The following is a 24,342-nucleotide window of genomic DNA, read 5'->3' as shown; positions in this document are numbered from 1 at the left end:
GCGCACCGGGGCAGCAGCCATCGGTGTCACCGAAACCTGGCTAGACAGTACCATCTCGGACTCAGAAACTGCGATACCGGGTGTGGATAGAAATACTGTTACCTAAGTCGCATCCCATCTTATACGGGGTCTGTTACAGACCACTGAAACAGATGTCTTTCTATAGCACATTAGAAACTACTGTTTCAACCGGGTCATTATGCATGGCCAAGAAATTATTATCCTAGGTGATTTTAATACGAATCTGGCGAGTACAAACAATAACCTTGTTAAGGCAATGAGGGACTTGCTAAAATCTCATGGCCTGATACAACTGATTGACGAGCCTACTAGAATAACAGGCACTTCCAGGTTCATCATAGATCTTATCCTGGTATCCGATTGCAATAAGATAACACAGGCTGGTACTTATGATTATGGTCTTAGTGACCACAAGCTCATGTATTGTACTAGGAAAGCTAGGAAGACGACTCACAATAAGCACAACACAGTGAAGCTTCGTTCCATGAAACAATACTCACGTGAACATTTTGTAGATGAACTGGGTAGGACAGACTGGTCGCCATTACTAAAATGTTTTGATGTTTATGAGGCTTGGTCTAAATTTAAGCACAATTTTCTTACTATTATTGACAGAGTAGCGCCTCTCAAAGATATATGAATAAAACAGAGGACGGAACCATGGATGATAAACGAAGTGCTGGGTTTGATTAGAGATAAAGACAGATTTATTGTAAGATTTAGGAAAAGTAGAAAACAGGAGGACTATCATGGCTATCTATACTATAGGAATCAGGAGAAATATTGGGAGGAAAAAGGCAAAGCTGATTATTGTACTAACATGGTGAACCAGAACAAAAACGATCCAAAGAAGCTTTGGCAAACTCTGAAGAACCTAGAAGTTTACACTAAGCCTAGTAGCAAAGTAGACAGGATAGGACTCATGATAAACGGTGAACATAACTCTGACAAGGACACCATAGCTAACCACTTCAACTCCTTTTTCACAACCATAGCCTAGCCAGTAAACTAGTAAAATCTCTCACAACGGGTTCTGGGAAGTTTGGGCTAGGGTACGTTCAGGAGTACTATAAAGATAAGTCCACAAAGTGTTTCCAACTACATCAGACCACCCAAGAAGAGGTGTTTAAATTACTGGCTAGCATAAGTGCTAATAAGGCTATAAGGTTAGACGATATCCCTGCGAGGTTTGTTAAGGATGGGGTCACAATTATAACTCCTCCAATAACTCACATAATAAATTTGTCTATCAGTCCAGGATTTATCCCAAATGACATGAAAAGGTTTCGGGTAACACCGCAAAAGCTGAGGCAGGAAACTACAGGCCATTCTTTTTTTTTTTTTTTTTTTTTTGGGGGGGGGGGCTTTCGCAGTGAGCGATTTGATACCAGACACCGCCAGATTTTATAATTCTTGCCGGAAAATAAATACTTTTTTGGGCAAGTTTTATAAGCTTACAGAGGTGTATCGTTGTACATTATTGTGTCTGAAATTTAAGTCAATTAATTTCATGATTGCAAACGGCATATAGCATTGTTTGAGCCTCTATTTATAATTACAGATGATATTCGTAAAACAGCCTATAATTGTATCAAGCCAAGCAATTTGTCATTTTCTACCGACTTCAATGGGCGTTACCGATATATACTTTCATTTGAATGCACCAGGCAATAGGCAAATCCATGTAATGTATAGAAAATATAATTTTGCTTCGAAGACTTAATTTTTCCGGTACGATTACTAACCCTCGGCTGCTGGCAACAAACCAACCATTCTTCCAATGGTTCGCACGACATGTATACGTACTGTTGCTATACTTCTTGTTTTAGCAATTTCACTTTGTGTGAGCATCCTGCTTTTACTGGTTTTCCTTGTAAATGGTGGGATGTGTAGTTTTGCACCACGCTGGAGTATTAGATCACCAATGTTGAAGCCCCTATCCACCATTATGGCATCACCTGGGTCAACTTTATGAATGAACTCAGCCTCTGCAGTATAGCGGTCTGACGTGTTACCTCCATACACACTTGACACAAATGTTATGAGTCCTATGGGAGTAATTCCAACGAGTACTTTTAGTGTGTTGTGGTGTTTATACTGAGAATATGTGGCAGCCTGAGCTGAAGGATTTGATGGTTTGACTGTGAACATCTCTGTGCAGTCTAGGATTGTTCGCGTGTCAGAATACTCTTCAGGGAAATCTTTTGGCAAACTTGCACACACCTGTGCTGCAGTCGGCCATATAAGCCAGTCCTTAGGTACTAAATACAGTACATTAATCCAAGTTATGATGATACTACTTGCAACACTTCGTGCTACTTCAAAAAGATCTCCTAAAGTTCCTAAATCATATCCTTTTCTTATATGCAATAGGGTCATTAAATATTCATCCAAGTGTGACAACTTCCTATTTGTATGTGCTTTGATAATGCCTGGCGGTGTATTCTCATTCTTGACACTAATTGTCCCTCTCCAATAATGTATGCGAGTCACATTTTCTTTTATCAAATCAAACAAATCATAAAAATCCTTTTGTTCCATGCCCGTATATCTTTTAATACTCTCGGTATTCCTTAGAATTTTCTGAATAAAGGCGTTGCGTAATGCTCCGTCTTCTACAACATTGTTACATTGCCACTGAAATAAGAAATAAGAAATATTGATAGTGTGGAGGACATATTATTGCATGTAAAATGAAAATATAGTTCCTGCCATATCTGTAATAGGTACTTTAATCAATTTTCTACAGGGGGCCGTTTTTGCACTCGGAAATCTGGCATATCCTTTGACATTTTTAGTTACTTGGTTTGTCTTTCTCTTAATTTTTCTTGAATCTGACGAACAGTCTGCCACGGCACACGTAAAATTAGTCATACTTGTTTGAAAATAGCTCCCAGCAGATCTAAGAGGCTATTGTTTACACAAACGTACCTCGTACGTCCGCCACCACTGTTGTTATCTTTTATCTCACTGATTATTTTCATATACAGGACGTGACAGTGATATCCATTATTTTTCAACACTCTCAGATAAAATGCACAACCCGAAATCAACATCCTCTTATTTTTACTGCTCATACTTACTTCAGTAAAAATAATTACCTATTTTTAGTTTTATCTTATAATTAAATTAACAAAGCCTTATCACACACCAGTAAGTAAAAATTATAACATTAAGAGTCATGTTTTTAATTTTAAATACACTTATGCAGCAATTTATGTCGTATTTTTTTAATATCGGTTTCCAAATTAGCTAAGTCACCCCTTTGCCTCGTGAAATCCGAGACAATTGAAAATTCTAGCGCTAATAGGAATCTACGAGCCTGACTGCGAAAGGTCCCATTCTAAGTATTATTTCTAAAGTTTTGGAACGTATCGTATACAATCAGGGAACGTAATCTACTATACGCCATGCAATCTAGTTTTATATCAAACTACTCAACAGACGCCAGCTTAATATAGCTTTGCAATCTGATAAAACAGGAATGTGACAGAGATAACTACACGGGTTTAGTTTTGTTCGATCTACATAAGGTATTTGACACAGTAGATCATTATATTTTATCTAAAAAAATCAGGCATTAGGAGTGGCGAATATTGGCTGGTTCAAGTCCTACCTCTCAGGTCACAAACAACTTGTACAGGTAAATGGAGCCTGCTCAGGTGATAGAGATAACTTGTGGTGTACCACAAGGTTCAAATCTGGGACCGCATCTGCTCCTGGTCTATATCAACGACATGCCGGGTACAGTGAAATGTAAGTTACTGCTCTATGCAGATGACTCCGCACTAATTGTTTCAAATAGGGACCTAGTTGAAGTAAAGGAGGCCTTGATTGTTGAACTGTTATCAGTACAGGACTGGCTCATAGATAACAAGCTGTCTTTACACCTTGGTAAAACGGAAAATATTGTCTTCACATCAAAACCCAACCTCAGGAAATACCGCGGTGTTCGGGTCAGATGTGGGGGTAATGTCTTGGAGTCAAAACAAGAGGTAACTTATCTTGGAATACCCTTAGATCAGCTCCCCTCAGGAAATGCCTTAACGGATAAGATTGTATCCAAGCGTTCACATAAGGTTAAAATTTTGTACAGAAAAGCCAGAAATTTGTAAATGGAAACAAAGAAGCTTCTGGTCTCAGCCCTGATACAGCATCACTTTAATTACGCTTAAAGCTCTTGGTACAGTAGTCTGAGCAGAAAAAAACAGTCTTGGCTACAGGTTATAATAAATAAGATAATTAGATTCGTGCTAAATTTACCTCAACATAGTTATATTGATATAGAAGAATTTAGCAAAGTAGGAATGTTACCTGGAAAATATCGTGTCCAGCAGCTGAAACTAAACCATGTTAACAATATCGTTCTTAATTCTGCTCTTTCATATGTGAGCTGTAATTCTACCTTATCTGCTGAGAACCGAACCCGGAACAGTCAAGGGTCATTTATTGTAACCTTGGGGTCATCACGAATAGGGATTAAACGGACCACGCACTAGTATCCCTACCTCCCCATATCCCCTCTTCCCCTCCTAGTATATATATAAGCTAATCCACCCTTTGTAAAACTACGCTGAAGAGGATCACAGCTAGTGATCGCAGCATACGTAACTTCAGATATCTTTCTTTTCTTCAATAGTGGGGTATTCAGTTTATATTATCTTTAAGTTTTAGTACATTATTAACAGAAGTCATAGATATAGACCCCAGTGGATATATTTTGTACTCTCCTTGTACTCTCCCTGCTCAATCTCGATTTTTCCCTTCTTTCATTAACTCTTCCTCTCTCTGAACTTCCTCTCTCCTTTTTTTCTCTTTTTTCTCTTCTCAACCTCTCATGACCTCTTTCTTATCTCCCTCTATTTGCTTGCCCTCCTCTGTCTTTCATTTTCTCTCTCTCTCTCTCTCTCTCTCTCTCTATATATATATATATATATATTATATATATATATATATATATGTATATATATATATATATATATATATATATATATATATATATATATATGTCCCTCTCTCTCTCTCTCTCTCTCTCTCTCCTCTCTATCTCTCCCTATAAGAAAAATTGAACAAGGCACTAGATAGAGGCTAATAATGTCAGATAGTTTTTGTTATTATTAAAAAAAAGGAGGGGGGGGGGTTTGGGCAGCCTACAGACTTCCAAATAGTAACAAAGCTACAGCTTATCTACAGGAGACCTTTGAGTCCATGACGAGTGGAGGACAAGACCTGGAGGTGAGGTTCTGCACTTTATATATATTATACTGGCTAAGGTTAGACGACTTCATTCCAATGTAATAGATTTTTCTGTCTCATGTCTGGCCTCTCACTTAGATAGAACCGTCTAACATAAACTAGAACACAATCTAGAAAATATGTTACATGACATCAACAAGAGGGGATTCTAGATAAGACATGATTTATCACCAACGAATAAAGAATATTTCCTAGAAAATTAATCATGTAGGATCAACCACCATACAATCTAGAAAAATGTCATCCGTTATGAACTAGAAAAGAACTTTCCATCTCGTTTCAATCCCAGTTATTTATATTGTTATTGTTGAGGCCCTTATCAGATGAAAAGGAAAAAGAAAAAAATACCAAGCTGATAGCGCTTGATAAGACCACCAACTTTAAGGCCCTGTTCACAGCAGCAGTTTGAACCGCGCGGAAACTGTGGCGGTACCGTATAGACAAGGAAAAAACTGCGCGGTTGTGTGTGATCGCCTACACTGACTTACATTGTAATTGAACCGCCGTGGTTCAAACCGTTAGTGTGAATAGTGCCTTAGTGTAGAAATTACCCACTAAATTGATAGAATCGTCAGACGGCAATCATAGCGGTCACTAGTGCCCCCCTTCCCTCCTTCCCTCCCTCCCTCCCTCCCTCCATACCACCCTTGTTTCTTTTACCCAATTCTTCCCTCCCTACCTCCACACCATCTTTCCCTCTTCCATCCCTGCCTCCCTCCTTCCCTCCATATATCACCCTTCTTCCTCTCCTCCCTACCATCCCATCTCCTTTCTTCCCTACCTCCCTCCCTTCCCCACGATGTAAACGTCTTCATCGTGTCCTCTTGCTTCCCCACCCAAACAACGTTCTGCTAACTCATGGTCGCGCCACAGATACAATGACTCCTTAGATTGGAGCCCAGTGTCTGAGCGAGTGCCTCGACATAAACACCCCCTCCTCCCACCATCAAGAGCTGAGCAAGTACCACCAAGCTCCAGTGTCACCTTCACCGTTGCAGCTGACGCCAAGACAGTTGCCAGTACCGCCTCCTGAGGAAGACACAGGTCCCGCTTCTTCGGACGTCCACGAGGGAGAGAGCCCATCCGTTCTTCCATCTCTGTCATCCCCCGTCATCGCCCACCTTTCTCTCCCTTGTCACCCTGAAAGACTCAGTTAACAGTTACTACACCAGTGAATCGATGTAGATGGAATTATCACAAGGGACGTTTCTCTCTGTTGGGGTCGGATCAGTGTCACTAGACAGAGTTTGATTCCTTATCGTCTATATCGCCAGATCCTTTAGTTGTGTGTACATCTATAGCTAATCTAACTCTCTCACCGATTATAGGCACCGTTTCGGAAATGGACAACATTATTTTCAGTACTACCTCGCATATCAGCGCCATATTTGCACCATTTTGAATATCAACACCATATTTGCATCACTTCAAATACATCACCACATCCATCTACTTCAATCATGCGCTGATCCTCCACCAGGTATGAACTCATCACCAAGCCACATCACCACCATCACGTCACTCACCACCTTAGTCATCACCAAGAGAATCTCCATTGTCATCCCCTTGACATCCTTCGAGTTGGCGCGAATACTCATGCACTGCCGTTCAACTTACTAAAAGTTGTTTCTTAAACTTGCTTTGCCACAGTTATGTGGTTGCCTCGGCCGGACTTACAACTTCATAATTAGGGAGATACATCACGAAAGTAGAGTTCCCCACGGTGACACGTTAGACACACACTCACAAATTGTGATTTAGCCAATAATTATTCTATTGGCATGACACTTATCTAATGTCATCGCCATATCCCTGTTTTAGACTAGGCCTAGACGTGTTTGTGGTAGCTGGCTTCTTTGCACCGTTTTCCTAGTTTGGAAAAACCGTCTTATTGGTTACTGGGGTACGCACCATCAATGTCACCACTGCCATAACTCTTGCACCACTACCGGTACTAGTTTCACCACAATTACGACCCTTGGACCACTAACACCACTATCACCTTTGTTCTACTGTCACCACAATAACCACTACCACCGTCCTTTGACCACCCTTCCACTATCTCCATCCCCACCGCTGTCACCCTTAGCACTATACAATCCAGCACTGTCCAGTGGCGACCTGTACCCTCATCCTCCTACCCACCTGTACCCTCATCCTCCTACCACAAACCCTCTCCCCCCTACCCCCAAAGAAACACTGCCCTCTCTCTCTCCCCACTACCTTCTCCCTACACCCACACCTCTCCCCTACACCCATAACTCTCCTCCTCCACCCTCAGTTTCCCCTTCCACCTCCACCTCAAGAAAACGCTGGAGACACGGGCATGTAAACACTCTTATCGTCACCCTCCGTCTCTTTTCGCCTCCTCTGCACTCGCACTTCCATCCCACTCACTGCGTTAGTTAGCCAACCCGCCTCCCTCCTTCCCGTCTGTCCTCCCTCCACTTGCTCCTCCGTTTCCTCAGAGCCAAGACGTCCCAGTCCTCCTTCTTTCCTGGGGATCTCTCCACCACCATCACCACCACTGTCTCCAACACTAGGACTCCTCTTCCCTAATCCAGTTTCCGCTTCTTTCATTAGTATCCTCCTTCACCCCACCTCCGTCTTTTCCTCTTCCTCTTCTTCTTCCTTACCTCCAAGAGAATAGAAGATGGGGATCAACACGCGTCTTCTACCCATCAAGCTTCATTTTTTCTTCTTCGTGGGATGTAAGTATCAGTGAAACACATTACATATAGTATTTACACGTGTAATGCATTATACCCGAGGTGAACTGCTTCAGTCGAGGGGTTACTACAATCGTCAGTAGTTCAGAGGTCATGTCCGCTCACGTGTCTCGGAATTCATAAGTTTATCGAGTCAAGATTCATTAATCCTGTGCCATAAACCTGCCGGCAAAGGTGCTCTTTTGGTGGAGCTGCAGTTGAGACTGGTCCTTATAATGAGGCAGCAGTCGCAGCGTGGTTCTTATATCGGGGTTGTGATTCTGCTGCGAAAGTGTTACCAGACCTTGAAGGTCACGGCTGGTTAGCCACTGAGGGTCAGTAACCTCCTGGACAGAAGCCTAATGATAGTAATATACTCTTAGTACACTTACTCCGTGCCATCACATTGATATGGATAATTTCTTATTATCTGTTACTTTCTTATATTTTTCGAATTTCATTCTGCATAGAAAATTATCCTCCTCCTCCTCCACCTCCTTGTTTTCTTACTCCTTATTGTCTTCCTCCTCCTTTTGTTCCTTCTCTCCTTGTCCTCCTTCTCCTCCTTATTAATTTTCCCTTTCTCCTCTTCCTTGTCCTTCTCCTACACCTTCTTGACCTCCTCCTCATCTTCTTCCTTCTCTACTTTCCCCCAAATTTCTTCCTCCTTGTCCTCACCCTCGTTCTCGTCTTCGTCCTCTACAATGACTTCGTCCTCATCCTCATACTAATCACCATCCTCATCCTTGTCCTTGTACTCATCCTCACCAGACTCTTAGGAATTGCCAAGTGTTTATCACCCCACACTACTTTTATAGACATGCATGGTTTAATCTAGTGATAAAATAATTTTATCAAGGACAACCGCCTCCTCTCTCTCTCCCTCTCTCTTTCTCCTTCACTCTTTCCTCTCACACAACTTCTTCCCTTTCCCCTCTTCCCTTACCTCCATCTTTGACCAAAAAAACTTTCATTTCCAGTCAGTTGATGTTCATTCTCTCAACATGTTCAAATAATTTCAACGGGGTTTTATCATGCCTCTAATTCGTTCACACATCTTCACTATTCTACTCATTTTTCTTTTTTAGTATTCTGTTCAGTCCCATCAAGTTACACACACTCCACAAACACTCTGTCTCCACCCTCCTTACCGTGACCTGTGCACTGCCTTCAGGATTCACAGGGAACTCTCATGCAAAAACACTGCTTCCGCTCTACTCTCCACCACGTCGATTTGCATTCATTTGACGTCTCTCTTCTCCTCTTTTTCCCTCCTTCTTTGCCTTTCGAAATCCTTGTTGCCGATAACCCAGTGATAACATTATCATTATTATGAATATTCAATACATTACTCTGCTTTCTGTATCTGCAATTTCTTTTCAACCGCTTTCACTATCAACGAGCCACTTTCATTTTGTTGTCATTTCCAGTTATGGCACCTGTGTTACCCTTCCTGATGGTGATCGCCCTTCAGCTGGGCATCCCCATGTCCGTCCAGGGGACCTTGACAGCCCTTTCCCTGATCGCGACTGTCCTCTGCAAGCCCATAGTCTCAGCCCTTGCTGACAAGTACCCTCGAGCAAGGAAGGCGATCTTCGTGTGGACGTTGATTGTGACTGTGGTCTCCTACGGGTCGGTGCATTTCATTCCAAGGATCATCGACGCACCTTCCTTCCGAGGGCGCGTCCTGGGTAGGGACGAGGTCCTACAGGTGGGGCAAGTATCCTTTCAGTCCATCGGGAACATGTCGAGGGAGAACGTCCAAGAGGAAGAAAGATGTCAGGGGGATTTTGTCTCCTTCGAAACGGGTAAGACGACTTTGTCGCGCCTGTTTTGTTTCTTCTTAGTATTCTTTTTTCAAATATCCTTTTTATGACATCCGCATCATACCCGGTCCATGTGAAATTATTATTTTTACAATATCGCCATTATAATTTGTGAGTCTGTTACTGAAGTTCGTTCATTTCATAATCAAAAAACAGTAAAAACAATAAAAGATAAACACTTTTGATACCAAGATCCTGCATAAGATAGATTCTATTCAATAAAAAATATACATTTCACACACGCATACAACATGCGATCAGTCGTGTGGAGTATATTACAGAACAAATTTCTGAAGCATAGGATAACCTATCTAAATAACTCTTCCGATTCTTCGCTCTCATTTTTTTTTTCAAACTTAGCGCATTTGATTGAAAATGAGAAGGAAAAAACATAAGAAACCCTTAGTATTGCATCTTTACTATACCCGTTGCACTGAGATCTGGCCGTTAGGGCGGATCACTGGGAGTTCCCCTGTGGTGCCACATATAATTATTCTATAATTTCATTTTATTTTATAATTCTATTTCATAATTTTATAATGTTGCCTCATATGATTATATTATAATTTTTGTCACACACCACCACTGAGGTAAAAACCAAAGCAATGTTTTCTATACAAAGGTTTCGTTTCTTTAAGTCTAGATATGGCATATGTGCATGAGAGAGCGACGCTGCCGCTACATCTAATCTCTGGCCCCGCCCCCCTCACACTGCATTCAGAAAACATTGCATCCACATGCACGTTCTCGCCATGGATGCCCACATGTGGCAACACCGGGAAATCTCCTAGCCCCGCCTTATCGGTCATTTCTCCTTGCGCTGACTATATTTGAAACTCTCTTAGGAAAATCATTTATGAAAGCAGTGTGTTCTGACTCTCCTTGAATAGGTGACTGTTTTGCTTCATCTGCGTGGGATTGTCGACTAGTTGCTTCCCATACTTCTTCATCGTCCCAAAGCACCACCGCATCCTCTGACACTCTTCCAGAAACTTCCTCTCAAATGTCCTCACCCTTCAATGCTTCTCACGATGACATTCTCTACATTTTAAAGTTAACTGGAAGGATGAATTTCACGCTTAATTCAACCACTTCGACCGTTGGGAAAGAATTGCATGTGTATCAGTTGTCGTCCAGGATGCCGGGATGTGACGTCATCGACCTTGCTCAAACCGACATAACGTAAGCGGAATACTTGTCAAAATGTTTCGCTTTTTTCCAATAGAAGAAATACTCACTGATAAGCGTGTATCACTGCCATGAACTCACTTTCATATTTTCTCACTAAGCTGAAAACAATTCTAGTCTGTTCATATTCATTAAATGCATACAATTGCAGAATCTCATCTATTTTTGGCTGTCATTTTTGTGCTTTTAGAGGGAGGGAGGGGTAGTAAAATAGAGTGGAGTATGTGGGTATGAAATGGGTGGGAGTGGATTTATACCTTTGATTTTGGCTACCTCACTTGAGAAGGTGAGAAAGCCCTTGGCATATGTATATATGTTTATGATTTTGTGTATGCAGGGTGGAATTGATTGTTATTTGTGCAGATAGCAAAATGCAATGATATGAGTAAAACAATTCTGGTGTGAATAAGTTTGTGTGCATAAGTATAGGTATGTGATTATACAATTTATTTTCATTAATATGCGTTTCCCTGCTTACTTCCTTGAATATGCATATAATAATAATAGTAGTAAAAATAATTATAAAATAATGATAATAATAATAATGATAATAATAATAATAATAATAATAATAATAATAATAATAATAGTAGTAGTAGTAGTAGTAATAATAATAATAACAATAATAATAATAACAATAATAATAATAATAATAATAGTAATAATAATAATAATAGTAATAATTATAATAATAGTAATAATAATATAATACGGTTTATTGGGTATAGAAGCATTACTGATAAAAATATCAAGCCTACAGATTTATAGAATTATAAAACTGTGACAGTAAAAAGATGTTACAAGCATTTAATAACAAAACAAAACAGTAAGCTAAGGAATAGCTGTGTTGTACAACATTGTTATTTCTTGTTGTTGAATAAGTCCACAAATGTCGGTATGGGGCTCATCTTATACAGGTCGGTGCGTGCTCTGATCGGCTTGATGGTATTGTGGTGACGCACCTGTAGCCGCGGTGCTGGGGCTGGTGGAGGTAGCAGGTTCAGGAGAAAATCTGGGAGGAGATAAATCAATCCCGGGCAGCGCTTGACAGATGGATGCAAAGTGGTCATTTATTTCCTCAGCCGCACGGTCAGGTGACAGTTGTGATAGGAGGGGGATGTAAGATGCCTGCCGCATACCGCACAAACTTTTAACCCTGTTAAACCACTGGCTGCTGTTCTTCCGTGAGTGCTTGATCTTATTGGGGTAGTACATTTTCTTGGCTCTTTTGATTTCCTTTATGATTTTGTTCCGGAGCTGTCTAAAAAGGCTGATGCCAGTGTAAAAAGCTCTAGCACGCTGCTGAATCAGTCTCTTTATCTTAGGTGTGATCCAAGGGGCGTCTGCTCGGTGGGTCCGCGTCTGTTTCAAAGGGAAGTAACAATGGAAGGCCTGCGTAATTATATTGATATAAATATTCCACTTCTCCTGTACTCCTTACACTGTGAGCACCTCTGTCCAGGGATGATAAGTGATCCATTATCCAAATTCATGCAAGTGTGAGTCAGAGCTTGTATGACCGATCTATGGATAACACTGTGAACGTACACGCACACACCCTAACACCTCACCCACAAAAGTTGGAGTAACAACCCGCAGCGCAGCGATGCTGAAATTATTTCAGCCCTGGGCGGGATACGAACCCGGACCGCCGGAATGGTAGGCAAGAACTCTAACCACCGCGTCACGAGGTGTGTGTGTGTGTGTGTGCGTGTGTGTGTTTGTGTGTGTGTGTATGTGTGTGTGTGTAGAGAAAGAGAGAGAGAGAGAGAGAGAGAGAGAGAGAGAGAGAGAGAGCAACCTACTAACATATTCTCACACTCACAGCTCCCCACCGGACCTCTCTTTCACAAATGCACCTTTCTTTCCTCAAAGTCATCTCTCCTCGATCATGTCTTCTCTTTAATGGACAGACTCGTTTGTGACGGAGGCGACTGGAGCGGCGACCTTTGCCCGAATGTCTGGGGGATCTCCTACTTCTGGGCCTTTCTTCTCATCACCCTCTTCTCTACCATTGGCTGCTCTACTTCAAACTCTGTTTCGGACGCCATCTGTGTTGATTCAGTCGGTACGTACCAGGACAAAGATTTGACACAAGCGTGGGTAGAAGCAACTTCTCCACTCGTGTAATCAACGGATGGAAATAAACTTCTCCCCAAATGTAGTTGAATAGAATTTAGTTCAGAGTTCTTTTTTTTTTCCTTAAGATTCCCCTGGACAAAGACCAAAGGACCAAACACCAAAGCAATATTTTCCCTCTTACCTCCTTCTCCTCCCGCAGGCGAAAATGGGAACTACGGGAGCCAGCGGGCCTGGGGCTCCCTCGGCTGGGGCCTTGTGGCGCCCCTGTCCGGGTACCTGGTGGACTCCTGGACAGGACCCTTCTCCAAGACCAAGATCTACATGCCCGCTTTCATCATTCTCTTCGTTCTCGGGGGCCTCGACATCCTCATCGCCGTCTTCTCGTTACACGTGAGTCGTTCTCGAGGCTGCCACATGGGCCTCCTCGGGAAGTGATGTGGCCTGCGATAATGCTGAGTTGGAGGTACAAGGTGGGTGGTGGTGGTGGTGGGGTATAAGGTTGGGTAGCGAGGAGTGTGAGAGTTTGCTTGCAAGGTCAACACATTCCATGAACCTTGTTGTCGTCGTCGTCGTTGTTGTTGTTACTTGTGTGTGTGTGTGTGTGTGTGCGCGCTTCCTCGCCCGCAAGCACACGCCTGTATGCTTAATCAGTTACAATAACTAATGAGTTCCCATTCTGCGCCTGCACAGGTGCCCCGGCAGGAAGATCCTGTTCCGGTGTGGCAAGGCGTCCAGAGCCTCCTGAAGCAGAATAGGTTCCTCATCTTCATCTTCTTCGTCGTCTTGGTTGGGGTTATGGATGGAACAGTCACCTTCTGGCTCTTCGTGTAAGTGCATGCCTTGCAACAGGCAGAACCCAGTTCTTGTCATCTCTTTCTTTTCCTTCTTCTTCCTCTTCTTCTTCCCCATCAGTCGTCTTGCCGCTGGATCCCTGTATCCTGTTCTCCTTCTGGTCTTTCCCAATGCCTCTGCTCCTGACTCTGAGAGTACATCTTATGATAGGAATTCCCCTAAACACCTTTCCTCGACGGTCATCTTAGTCCAACGCTACTCTCTCACTGTCCCCGTGTCTATTCCATATCCTGTTGTACAATACGTTTGTGAGGCTATGTCCAGTTGTGTTCCCACCTTTTAAGGTCATGTACTTGTACATCAGCTGTCAACCGCAGACGGTCGCACTTGTAAACAACATATGGAGTTTTCAACGACATGAGATATCGTTATTCTTCGGTTTTCGAGTAGATGAAATAGTATTTCAAAACGGTACCTTATCAATTTTGTTTATTTCGTCTCTCTTATTGGTACGATCGTGATCTCTGAAAAGTACACTTGATTGCAAACTTTGAATAAATATTTTTAGAACATCCCATTTTACATTTTTGTCTCGATATTTAATCAAAAGGATTAATCAATTAATCATTGACCGATCATTTGATTATATGATTGATTGGTTGACTAATTAATTAATGATTCGAGAATTATGTTGATTCCATTGCCTGGTTTCTGTACTTACAATATTCCTACAAATTTCTCTCTTCGTTTGTATGTGATTTGCAATAAGTCTTATTATTAGATAATTTCTCTAAATGATTCTCGCCCTAAATTCTGTCTCACAAGAGCAAAATTTCCCATTTTCTCTTTCCACGTACGTCGCATTGTCTGACGCCATGACGTCACTGTGCCATAATGACGTCACCATTACGTCATCGAACAGCTTGCAAGAGGATATGGCAGTCCGGTCAGGAGAGTCTATGTCTCACATGAAGCTTCTTCAGGGGATCACCCTTTTAGTTCAGAGCCTCTTCGAAGTGCTTTGCATGTACGCTTCTGGTAGGTATTTCAATGTCCGAGGGAAAGTAGGGAAAGGGAGGGGAGGACGGACAGATCGTAAAGAGAGAACAAAAAAATGTGTCGTGGGTATGTAGTGGAAATGATGTTCAACTAGAACCGTGAGCTTGGAACTATGAAAAAAGTCCTTAGTACGGAGAGGGATTTTAAATTTTAATTAAATTGATAGATGAAAAGTAAAAGGGATTATATGGAGTGACTACTACCATGGAACAATGGAAAATGTAGAATATAAAATAGAATGTATAAAAAGAGATAGATAAGAGATGGAGAGGGTCAGGGAGACCCGTGAGGTAAACATGGCAAAATGAGAAGCCAGGAGGGGAGGACTCCTGAAGAAGGGAAGGGCAAACGAATCAGGGTTCGTCCTGCCCCAGCTCCTCCGCAGAAGGCTCCCAGTGATCAAATCTCAGTTGCTCCTCGGGGATCACTCTCCGATCAACCAGAGGAGAGAAGAACATGGACGCCATTCCACAGTTTTTGTTTTGAATTAGTGTTCATGGTCTTCTAGAAAAAAACACAGAAGTGATTATTTTTGCTTGTTTGCGCCGTGCAAATTACTTTTTTTTTCTCTTATTTTTCCATAGTGAATGTTCAATATATTGTTCTTATCAACCGTCTTATGCTAGCATTTGAATTTTGGTTAATGAAGTTGTAATACATTTGCACATTTATATAGACAGTTGTTATTTTTTATATATAATTTTGTTATTTTAAAAGGTGATTTTATTTAGCACTGGACTCCTCCCGGTTCCTCCAAGGCATATCAAGAACCACCTTCGTGGGAGCAACCGCCTGTTGAGGTGACTTATACGTCTCTCCCTGCACCAAAGACTCTGTGTTCCTTGGAGGAGCTACGGCAGCTCGCACTTGTGACCATGGCACAGGCCTGGGACCCTGGTATCACGGTGTACTTTACGGATGGATCCTTTGACAGCGGCAGAGGCACAACCGTGGAGGCAGTGGTCACGGGAGAGGAGGTACTGTCATGGAGGACATCCGACCACTGCTCCACCTTCCAAACGGAAGTGGTCACCATCCAGCACGCCCTCCGGCACGCCAACAACCGCCGCGAGGAAATGGTGATCATTTACACCGACTCCAGGGCTGCTCTACAGGTACTTTAGCAGGCACTACCCACCCAAGACATCGACCTCATCATGCCCACACCAATTCTCATCCAGAGCCTGACAACCGTAGGGAAACGGGTGAGACTCAACTGGATCCCCAGCCACGTTGGAACAAGGTGGAACGAGGACGCAGATGCGGCGGCGCGAGAGGCTTCAGCCCTCCCAGCTGTCAGCCATTATGTCCTAATGTCCTTAGGACAGATGAAGACACTGGTAAGACGCACCGCAGCCCGTCATGCGCATCTGCGTCATCGGGAGTTCGGGGCTACCAAGTACCAGGCTGTCTGGTATGCCCTGACCACCTCGACAGCCCCAGAGATCTAAAGAGAGCGGAAAAAGTCGCGCTGCATCGTCTCCGGCTGGGCTATTGCTCCAGAGAGGAGCTACCAGAGGACTTCGTAACCAAAGAGTACAACCACTGTGGACACCCCGCCCGCCACCCACTCGCCCACTACCTGCTTCACTGCCCTGCCACTAACAGCTTGAGACAGACCGTCCCGCATCTCGGGGAGCCCCAACCTGACTTCACCAAGGTAACAACAGCACCCAAACTCCTCCGGACAGTGCAACTGCACTTGACCACGCTGTTGAGGGTGATGCGAGCTACTCCACCACCTCGATAGACCACGCGAGGAAATCAACGTCCCTGGGTAGCGTCTCATAGCCGCCCAAACCAGCGGCGGGATCCACCATAGCTCGTATAAAAAATCATCATCATCATTATCTCTAGATTTTTGACATAATTACTATTAACAGTTCTATCATGTAAAGGAGGGCAGTTTTTGGTGTCCGCTCTGTGTGTGGTTGAATGTTATGCGTTCAGAGAGAGAAGATACCACATTTACAGTATTTGTTTAAACTTTTCCTTCTTCTCTTCTTCTTCCTTTGCAGACCTCGTTCTTCGTCGTCTAGGAGCCCAGCGCGTCTTTTCCATTGTCCTTTTCCTCTTCGCCCTCCGCTACGGGCTCCTATATCTGGTAGGAATTTTTGGGAATCCCTGGGGCACTCTGATAGTGGAGGTGCTTCATGGGCCCTGCTACGGCTTCGGCTACGCCACCATCACCGTCCACGCTGGGTCCCTGGCACCGCCTGGAACTTCGGCAACCGTCCAGAGTGTTGTCAACATCTGTTACGAGGCCATAGGTGAGTATGAAGCTCGTTGGCCGAGATGGTTAGGGCGTCGTTGCTCGTGGCGAAGGCTGAGGAGATGGCGGGTCGAATCTGCCACCATCGAAGTTGATTCAAGGGCATGTTTTATTAAATTCCGCGCCACAAAGTTCGAAAGGCGCATCGTCCTAGTCTCCCGATATTTTACAAAGGCGGAGCATGCCGACAGGAGACCTTTTGATCCATATCTAGGTCGGATTAAAAAAAAAAAAAAAAAAAAAAAATCATATTAATAATAAATTAAAACTATAATAATGGCCGAAGCAGTGAACATATACATCGAGAAACCTTCCATTAACATACAACTCATGCCCACAACCACACTCCCAAGCAGTAGACGCACATAACACAAACAATAACACCCCTTTCCACAATCCACAAGGAAGTTGCTACTTCCACGTACGCAGCGCTACGGATCACGGCTACATGAAATGACCTCTCCCAGTGTTCGGCCAATGTACGGCCTGTATTTAAACCCATGTAATCACCAACTATTGTTACTCCCTCCCTGAGGATGACCGAGTAAGGTCGAAATACGTATAGGAGAATTAAAAAAAGAGAAAACCGCACCTAATGTCTTTTGGACACCTTCTCAGCTATTTGGAACCACCACAGAAACTTGTTGCACGAGAGAAATTAAAGCTCCAATATAAACTCAACAACGCCATTGTCGCTGTAGATTTCTTGAAATCATGTATACAACATGGCCTCCTACAAAAAAAAATATATATATATATATTGACAAGTGAAACTATTGTAAAATTTGTATTCCTTACAGGCTACTCAATAGCTGTGTTCTTGGGTGGAGTCCTGTTTGAATCTGTGGGAGGCCCGAACACCTTCCTCATCTTTGCCTTGGTCGGCGTCGTCGTCTTCCTCCTGCACTTCTTCTCCTGGTGCTGTACCACCCCAGAGCCTACAACGGGTCAGTCATCGAACATTTGTTCAGCTTATGGTCTCATTTTTTTCAAATACAAACATTTTTATATTGCAGACTTCTTTTACTGTTGTAATTCGTTGCCATTGGTCGTCATTTGATCCTCTTGATTTTGGGGGGATTTGTGCAACGACATGACGTCATGTCGGTCGTGCTGGATTGTGTTTCATACAGGCCAAATACTTCACTGATACTTTTGATCACTCACCCAGATAAATTAATACTACGTTAACTAGAAGATTGTAAATAAAACATTTCACATTATTCCACGGGATCATAATATTTCCTGTACTTTTGTCCAGCCTTGCATGTGAATTTGCTTTGAACTAAGTAGATGACGTGGAGGACGTAATAATCTCTTTCTATCTCCCTTTTCACCCTATACACCAACATATCACGTGACGGGAGTTGGGTGTTTGTGACAGTATGTAAGTGAACTTCTAACGAGTCAAACAATACCGGCCGTATGCTAACAATACAGGGTCAGTCGATCCTCTGATCCTGAATTGTGATTGGCTGGGAGCTCCAGAAAGGGTTGTGGCTTTGCTGAATTGTTAGCATGCAGTAGGTATAGCTAAAGATGATTATTTCGAATCAGTAAAAGAATTTATTTGTTTTTTACTGGCTGATTGATGTGTTTGTTTATTTATTTAATTTATTCGTGTGTTAACTAACTTATATGTCTACCTATTTATTCATATTTGACTTGCTTATCTCCGTTTTTTCAGCTCGTCCCGACGAAGGCGACAAATATATGGAGGTAACTTACAGCGAAGTAGACGGGGCAAAAGTTACAGCCTGCCACAGTCCTACATAGCACACATTTCTGTGATAACGACCTACGTAGCTGAGCGTGCCAATCCGTCTTTAGCACAGTGATATGGCTCAGCACAGTGCCTAAGGACTACATCACACTACGCGTCTTTTGATACAGTGTGGACTTGCGTTGGAGGGAAAAAACAATGCGTTTTTTACTCGTCCTGTGTTCAAACGGCGACTAGTCAATGGATGGGTTGGATTCCGAGCCTATGGATGGATTTCGTCCAACGTTGGAGGATTTGGGTTGGATTCCAAGCCTAGAGACGCCCAACACAATACCGTTGTAGTTCACACCTCGGACGAGATTCGAGGGAAAGAAACTGAAGATATATGTTAATAGTATTCATATTTCCGACATATTTGAAATATATTTATACAACTTATTCAGTAATGCGTGATAAATTGTTTAATAGTACAAAATTATCTTGAAATAGAAAATAGAATTTATGGAATGCATTGGTCATTTTTCTTACGCGCGAAAACTCGTCTTACCATTCGCTTGATATCTATACTTTTCGCCGTGATGGATTGGAATACTGAACTGTAATAGGGAAGATATGACCAGAAGAAGCACCCCGACTATATTAAGAAATAATGATAATATAATCTCTCTCTCATTGAGTCAGCCCTTCAATTACCATTTTCTATGGATGACAAATATCTTTTGCCTAGTGCTCGATAATCTATGTGTGTATTCACCTTGGTCTTTGGATCACGTGTTGGACTCGTGATCGACAGCTATTTCTCTCTCGGAAGAGAGCTCAGAGCTCGTATGACCGATCTATGGGTAATGCTATGACCTTACACACACACACACACACACACACACACACACACACACACACACACACACACACACACCCAACTCCCCGCCCACGAGAGTCAGAGTAACGACCCAAAGCGCAGGGATACCGAAATAATTTCAGCCCTGGGCAGGATTCGAACTGGGTATTGCGAGCACCACCGTACTTCCCAGTCCAGCGCTCTACCAACCGCGCCACCGAGTTGTATGTGTGTGTATTTGCCTAATTGCAGTATACAGGAAAGGAGCAACGCGTATGTGTGTATAGGATATGCAAAGATCGTCAATTATGCATTTTAGATAGATCGCGAGTCGTTCAAGTTTTTTGGGATAAAATATTTGAGAAAGTGAAATACGCATTGGCTCTGCCAATGAGAGTTCCTCATTCTGGATAGAGGGTGGGGCTTGCTCTAGCTCCTTTTACGTGATTGGTTGGAATTTCTCAACAAGGTAAGGCTGGACTTACGTGTAACCACTTTTTATAGGACAAACAAATGCAAAAGTCGGACTTCAAACTTACCGTCGACGGGTGTAACCCTACATTAAGATGTTCAGATGGTGAGTATAAACGCTTTGAATCAAACGTTACACTGAAATTAGATTTACGTAATTCAAGCACAGTGTTCCCGTAATGAATAGCAGGTAAATTGTGGACATTTGAAAAAAATATAGACTTTTACAGAACAGATATTTAAATCGTGTTTTCTGTCTTACAAATTGATTGCCATGTAATGAGACCTAATCAGTATATTTGAAAGTAATGAACAGGGGATTGTATATAACAGTTAAAAAACAGTGAAATCAGTGTGAAACGCGCAAACTTGCCAACTGTACTCACCTGTCGTTTTGTAAAAAAAAATCTATTGCAAAGTTCTCACTTTTATTAACATGTCTTTTTTACATTTCACCTGCCAAACACAAAAAAAGTATGATAGCTTTATTTTCATATGTGTAGGCTACATCGTAAATCAAATAAAGAAATATTTTATGACGTAGTTTTATTTATTCTTTTACATACAATTATTCATATTTCATTCTGCCGATTGCAATGTTTTTTTTTTCCGGCTTCATGTTTGTTCGGCTCCAAATCTGTTCGGTTTTAGGTCCGTTCGGTCCTTTCGGCATATTGTCTTTCGACTTCGTGTATTTCGACATCCCGTGGGAGCACAGCGCGAGGAATAAGAAGCGTTATCAGCTACGACTTTTAAAACAAGAAATTTTACCTAAACCAGAAGTATAGTGTCACGATACACCCCTTAGCCAGGTGACACGATACCCCATCCGGGTGTCAAAATACCCATTCACCTAAGACACCCTTCCAACTACCCTTATTCTTCTACTTCGCCATTTGTTCGAAGGAACAAGCAGCCCACCTTCTCCCCCTCCCCCCACTTGGGTCTTTCCTCAGCAAAGCGATAGTTTGGCAGTTCGGCCTCAGCAACCGTCATCAGCCAATCACTGGCCAAGATGTCAGCTTAGATCGACTATATAAGCCAGGCATTCCCAAAACTCAATCAGGGTTAATGACCTCATTATAGGTCGATAGCCTTAAAGATAAAAAAAAGAAAAAAACTCAGTGGAGTGGAGAGAGAGAGGAGGCGGTTGTCCTTGATAAGATTATTTTATCACTAGATTAAACCATGCATGTCCATAAAAGTAGTGTGGGGATGATAAACACTTGTCAATTCCTAAGAGTCTGGTGAGGATGAGTACAAGGACAAGGATGAGGATGGTGATTAGTATGAGGATGAGGACGAAATCAATGTCGAGGTCGAAGACGAGGACAAGGAGGAAGAAATTTGGGGGAAAGTGGAGAGGAAAGAAGATGAGGAGGAGGTCAAGAGGGAGTAGGAAGCGACGCTTCCCGCTGGAGGTTGAGAACTTTGTACCATCGTTGTGCTCCCAGGATAACTCTAGCCGCTTTATTCTGGCATGTCTCAAGATTCTGTTTTTTTCCCGCGGCCACAGTAAGGTGAGCCGGGGCTGCGTAGTCGGCGATAGAGCGCACAGCTTGTACCTAGTACGTACGTAGGACTTGATGTGTGGCATCAAGTGCCTTCTGCACATGGCTCTCATCACTGTGGTTCTGGCCGTCATTCTCTCCTTGAGGTGGGGTATTTCCCTGTTGAAGGTGAGGCCCTTGTCGAGCCATACGCCCAGGTACTGGAAATTGGAGACCAGTCCAGCACGAATCCCTGAGTAACGAGGGGTTCCTTTCCCCGCCCAAGACCGAATGCCATGGCTTTAGACTTCCGAGGAGAGATTTTGAGCCCGATCCTGACGTATTTCGCTGCGACGGCGTAAAGGCAGGGCTGTGCCCTATCATAGCATCGCTGCTTCCCAGGAATGATGAATGCCAGATCATCGGCGTAGGAAATGATTTTCCACCCGTGGGGGAGGGGGAGCTCCAGTACATTGGAGATCAGCACGTTGAAGAGAGTCGGGCTGAGGACCCCTCCCTGTGGTGTAACATTTTCCAGCACCCTGGGCTCCGACATGTGACCTTGGAAACGCACATGCGCAGATCTGCGTGACAGGTAGTCGCCTATCCAGGTGAGAAGTCTGCCTCTCACACCTTTGCAGGCGAGTGTGTCTTGGATAGCCAGAGGAATGGCTAGCTCGAAGGCCTTTTCCAGATCGAGGAATATAGCGATGGAGGGCTCACTGCCGCGAGAAGGATGGCAATGCTGTGGGCCGTATCAGTGCCCTTGGGATAAGCGTAGATATGCTCATGCAACGGTTGTTTTCCCCATGAAACTGACCAGGCTGATGGGGCGGTAGGCACCGGGTTCCTTGGGTTTGGGAATCAGCATTATTGTGGCCGTCTTCCAGGCTGTGGGTAGTCTGCCGGTCCTCCAGGACACATTGACTACGCGGAGAAAAGCCTCATGTCCTGCAGGTCCGAGGTATGCTAGCATGGAGTAGGTGACTCCGTCCTCGCCGGGAGCAGTGTCCTTGTCAAGTCTGCGGGCGGCCGTGAGCTTCCCGAGAGTGAATTCCTTTTCAGTCTCGTCTGTCAAGGCCATCATATCCCCGACGTGGTGGATCCTTCCCTCCCACAGCTGCTGTTGCGTCTCCTGGGCGCGCTGCGGCAGGAAGGCACTGCTGGTTCGAGAGGCGAATTCCTCTACCAGCCGCTGCGCCTCTTCGGTTGGGGCATGATGGGTTAGACGTGGGCGAGACCTGTTAGTGGCTACATGAAGTTTGCGCCAGAGCTCGAAGAGGGAGGTGTGGGTGTTGAAGCCCTCGCACCACTCATGAAATTTGTTTATCCTGACACGCGTAGCCGTGGCATACGTTTCGCGAACTGTGCCAGAAGCGTCCCGTTGTGGGGTGGGGGGCATTTGAGATATGTCGGCCGCGTCATCTGCGCCGAGAGCGGCGGCTGTAGGGCTCTTGATATCTCCGACATGCCTAGGTGCTGAGGGCCTATTCCCGTGATGTCCGCACCTGTGTAGTGAAGCGCGTAGCGGGCGCTGACAGGGGGTGGAGGGCGATGGGCCGGAAGGCACCAGGACGGCAGGTGCCAGCCTTCCCGGGAGAAGGCGCGGAGGCGGGGGATGCGTGCGTCTGGCAGGAAACCCTTTGCATGGCGACACGGCGCATGCGTGCAGGTCCTACTGGGCGTCCGAGACGGTCATCATCAATGCCTCCTATGGGTGGCAATCGCGTCGCCACCTCCTGGGGTGATACAGGCCTGTGCGAGTCAGCTGAGCTCCGCGCGGGTGGCACTCGCAGCGTGCCGGGCGAAGCAGGATAAAGGCCTCTTTGTTCGCGCGGGCCTGCGTAAATGGCCTGGGCCCCATGCAGGGTGACGTTTTGCGGCTGGTAGAGTGAAGCAGTGGGATGAAGGCCTCTTTGTTTGCACCACTACGTGCGCGAAGTCGTGTCACTATCACTATCACACGATTTTTCACGGTCCCATGCATGCACACTGTGATCGGCACTGCACTCACGGTCCATCGTGTTCACTGTCGCCTATTGATCTAGTTCCGTCAGTACTCCATTCACGTATGCGCCACCGATTTACGTATCGCCCCATGTTTCACTGTTGCACGTTGCAAGCAATCGCAAGCATTATCCTACTCACTGCGCCATGTTTATCATATGTGTGCAACAGAAATGCGGGAGTGCCAATGTTTGGAATCTTTATTAAGACGTAAGCGTATAGGAGTGAGAGCGTTGAATACTCTATGGGAGACGGGTATAGACTGACGTTGGGGCAACGTCGTTCTCCTTACACGGAAGGAAAACGATGCCACGCCTTAGTACACGTATATCAATGAAGGCCTTGTGGCCGTGACAAAGAATCTTTGTACTGGAAAGCGTCTGGTGTTTGGGGCACCCTACAACACTACGGTGCAACCCTACGGTGCCCTGCATGTGTCGAATGCCAGGGCACCTTATAGCACTACGCCAGATGACTACAGAATACTAAGAAAATGATCAAATATTTAAAACAGTCCTAATAGAAAATATGAACAAGACATTAGAGAGAGGCTAATAATGTCAGATGGGTTTTGTTATTATTAAAAAAGGAAAGGATTGGGCAACCTAC

General features: G+C 43.9%; 2 protein-coding genes across 4 annotated transcripts; one reads left to right on the top strand and one right to left on the bottom strand.

Moving 5' to 3' along the window:
- Positions 1-289: 289 nt before the first annotated feature.
- LOC143021103 (uncharacterized) lies at positions 290-3,428 on the bottom strand. Its single transcript, XM_076178387.1, has 3 exons — positions 2,752-3,428; positions 1,792-2,700; positions 290-370 (listed from the first exon to the last, which is right to left on the bottom strand). Exons 1-3 carry the CDS (start codon positions 2,893-2,895, stop codon positions 290-292), a joined length of 1,134 nt encoding a protein of 377 aa, XP_076034502.1. The 5' UTR covers positions 2,896-3,428.
- A 2,258-nt stretch (positions 3,429-5,686) lies between these two features.
- LOC143020926 (maltose permease-like) lies at positions 5,687-20,700 on the top strand. 3 transcript variants are annotated; one of them, XM_076177876.1, is made up of 10 exons: positions 5,687-7,988; positions 9,416-9,793; positions 10,702-10,993; positions 12,913-13,067; positions 13,281-13,471; positions 13,772-13,908; positions 14,796-14,911; positions 16,951-17,202; positions 18,005-18,151; positions 18,892-20,656. In XM_076177876.1, the coding sequence occupies exons 1-10, from the start codon at positions 7,931-7,933 to the stop codon at positions 18,978-18,980; spliced, it is 1,815 nt and encodes a 604-aa protein (XP_076033991.1). In that variant the 5' UTR covers positions 5,687-7,930; the 3' UTR covers positions 18,981-20,656. The 3 variants fall into 3 exon arrangements, 2 of the variants coding, with proteins under 2 accessions (XP_076033991.1, XP_076033992.1); XR_012965956.1 differs by lacking the exon at positions 14,796-14,911 and having other exon boundaries at positions 18,892-20,700; XM_076177877.1 differs by lacking the exon at positions 9,416-9,793 and having other exon boundaries at positions 18,892-20,654.
- Positions 20,701-24,342: the final 3,642 nt, after the last annotated feature.

Source organism: Oratosquilla oratoria, chromosome 41 (genome assembly GCF_046742065.1).
Source record: "Oratosquilla oratoria isolate Oo_2021 chromosome 41, ASM4674206v1, whole genome shotgun sequence".
NCBI classification, from domain to species: Eukaryota; Metazoa; Arthropoda; class Malacostraca; order Stomatopoda; family Squillidae; genus Oratosquilla; species Oratosquilla oratoria.
The sequence above is the reverse complement of the archived record's forward strand: the minus strand, read 5'-3'. Positions and strand labels throughout refer to the sequence as shown.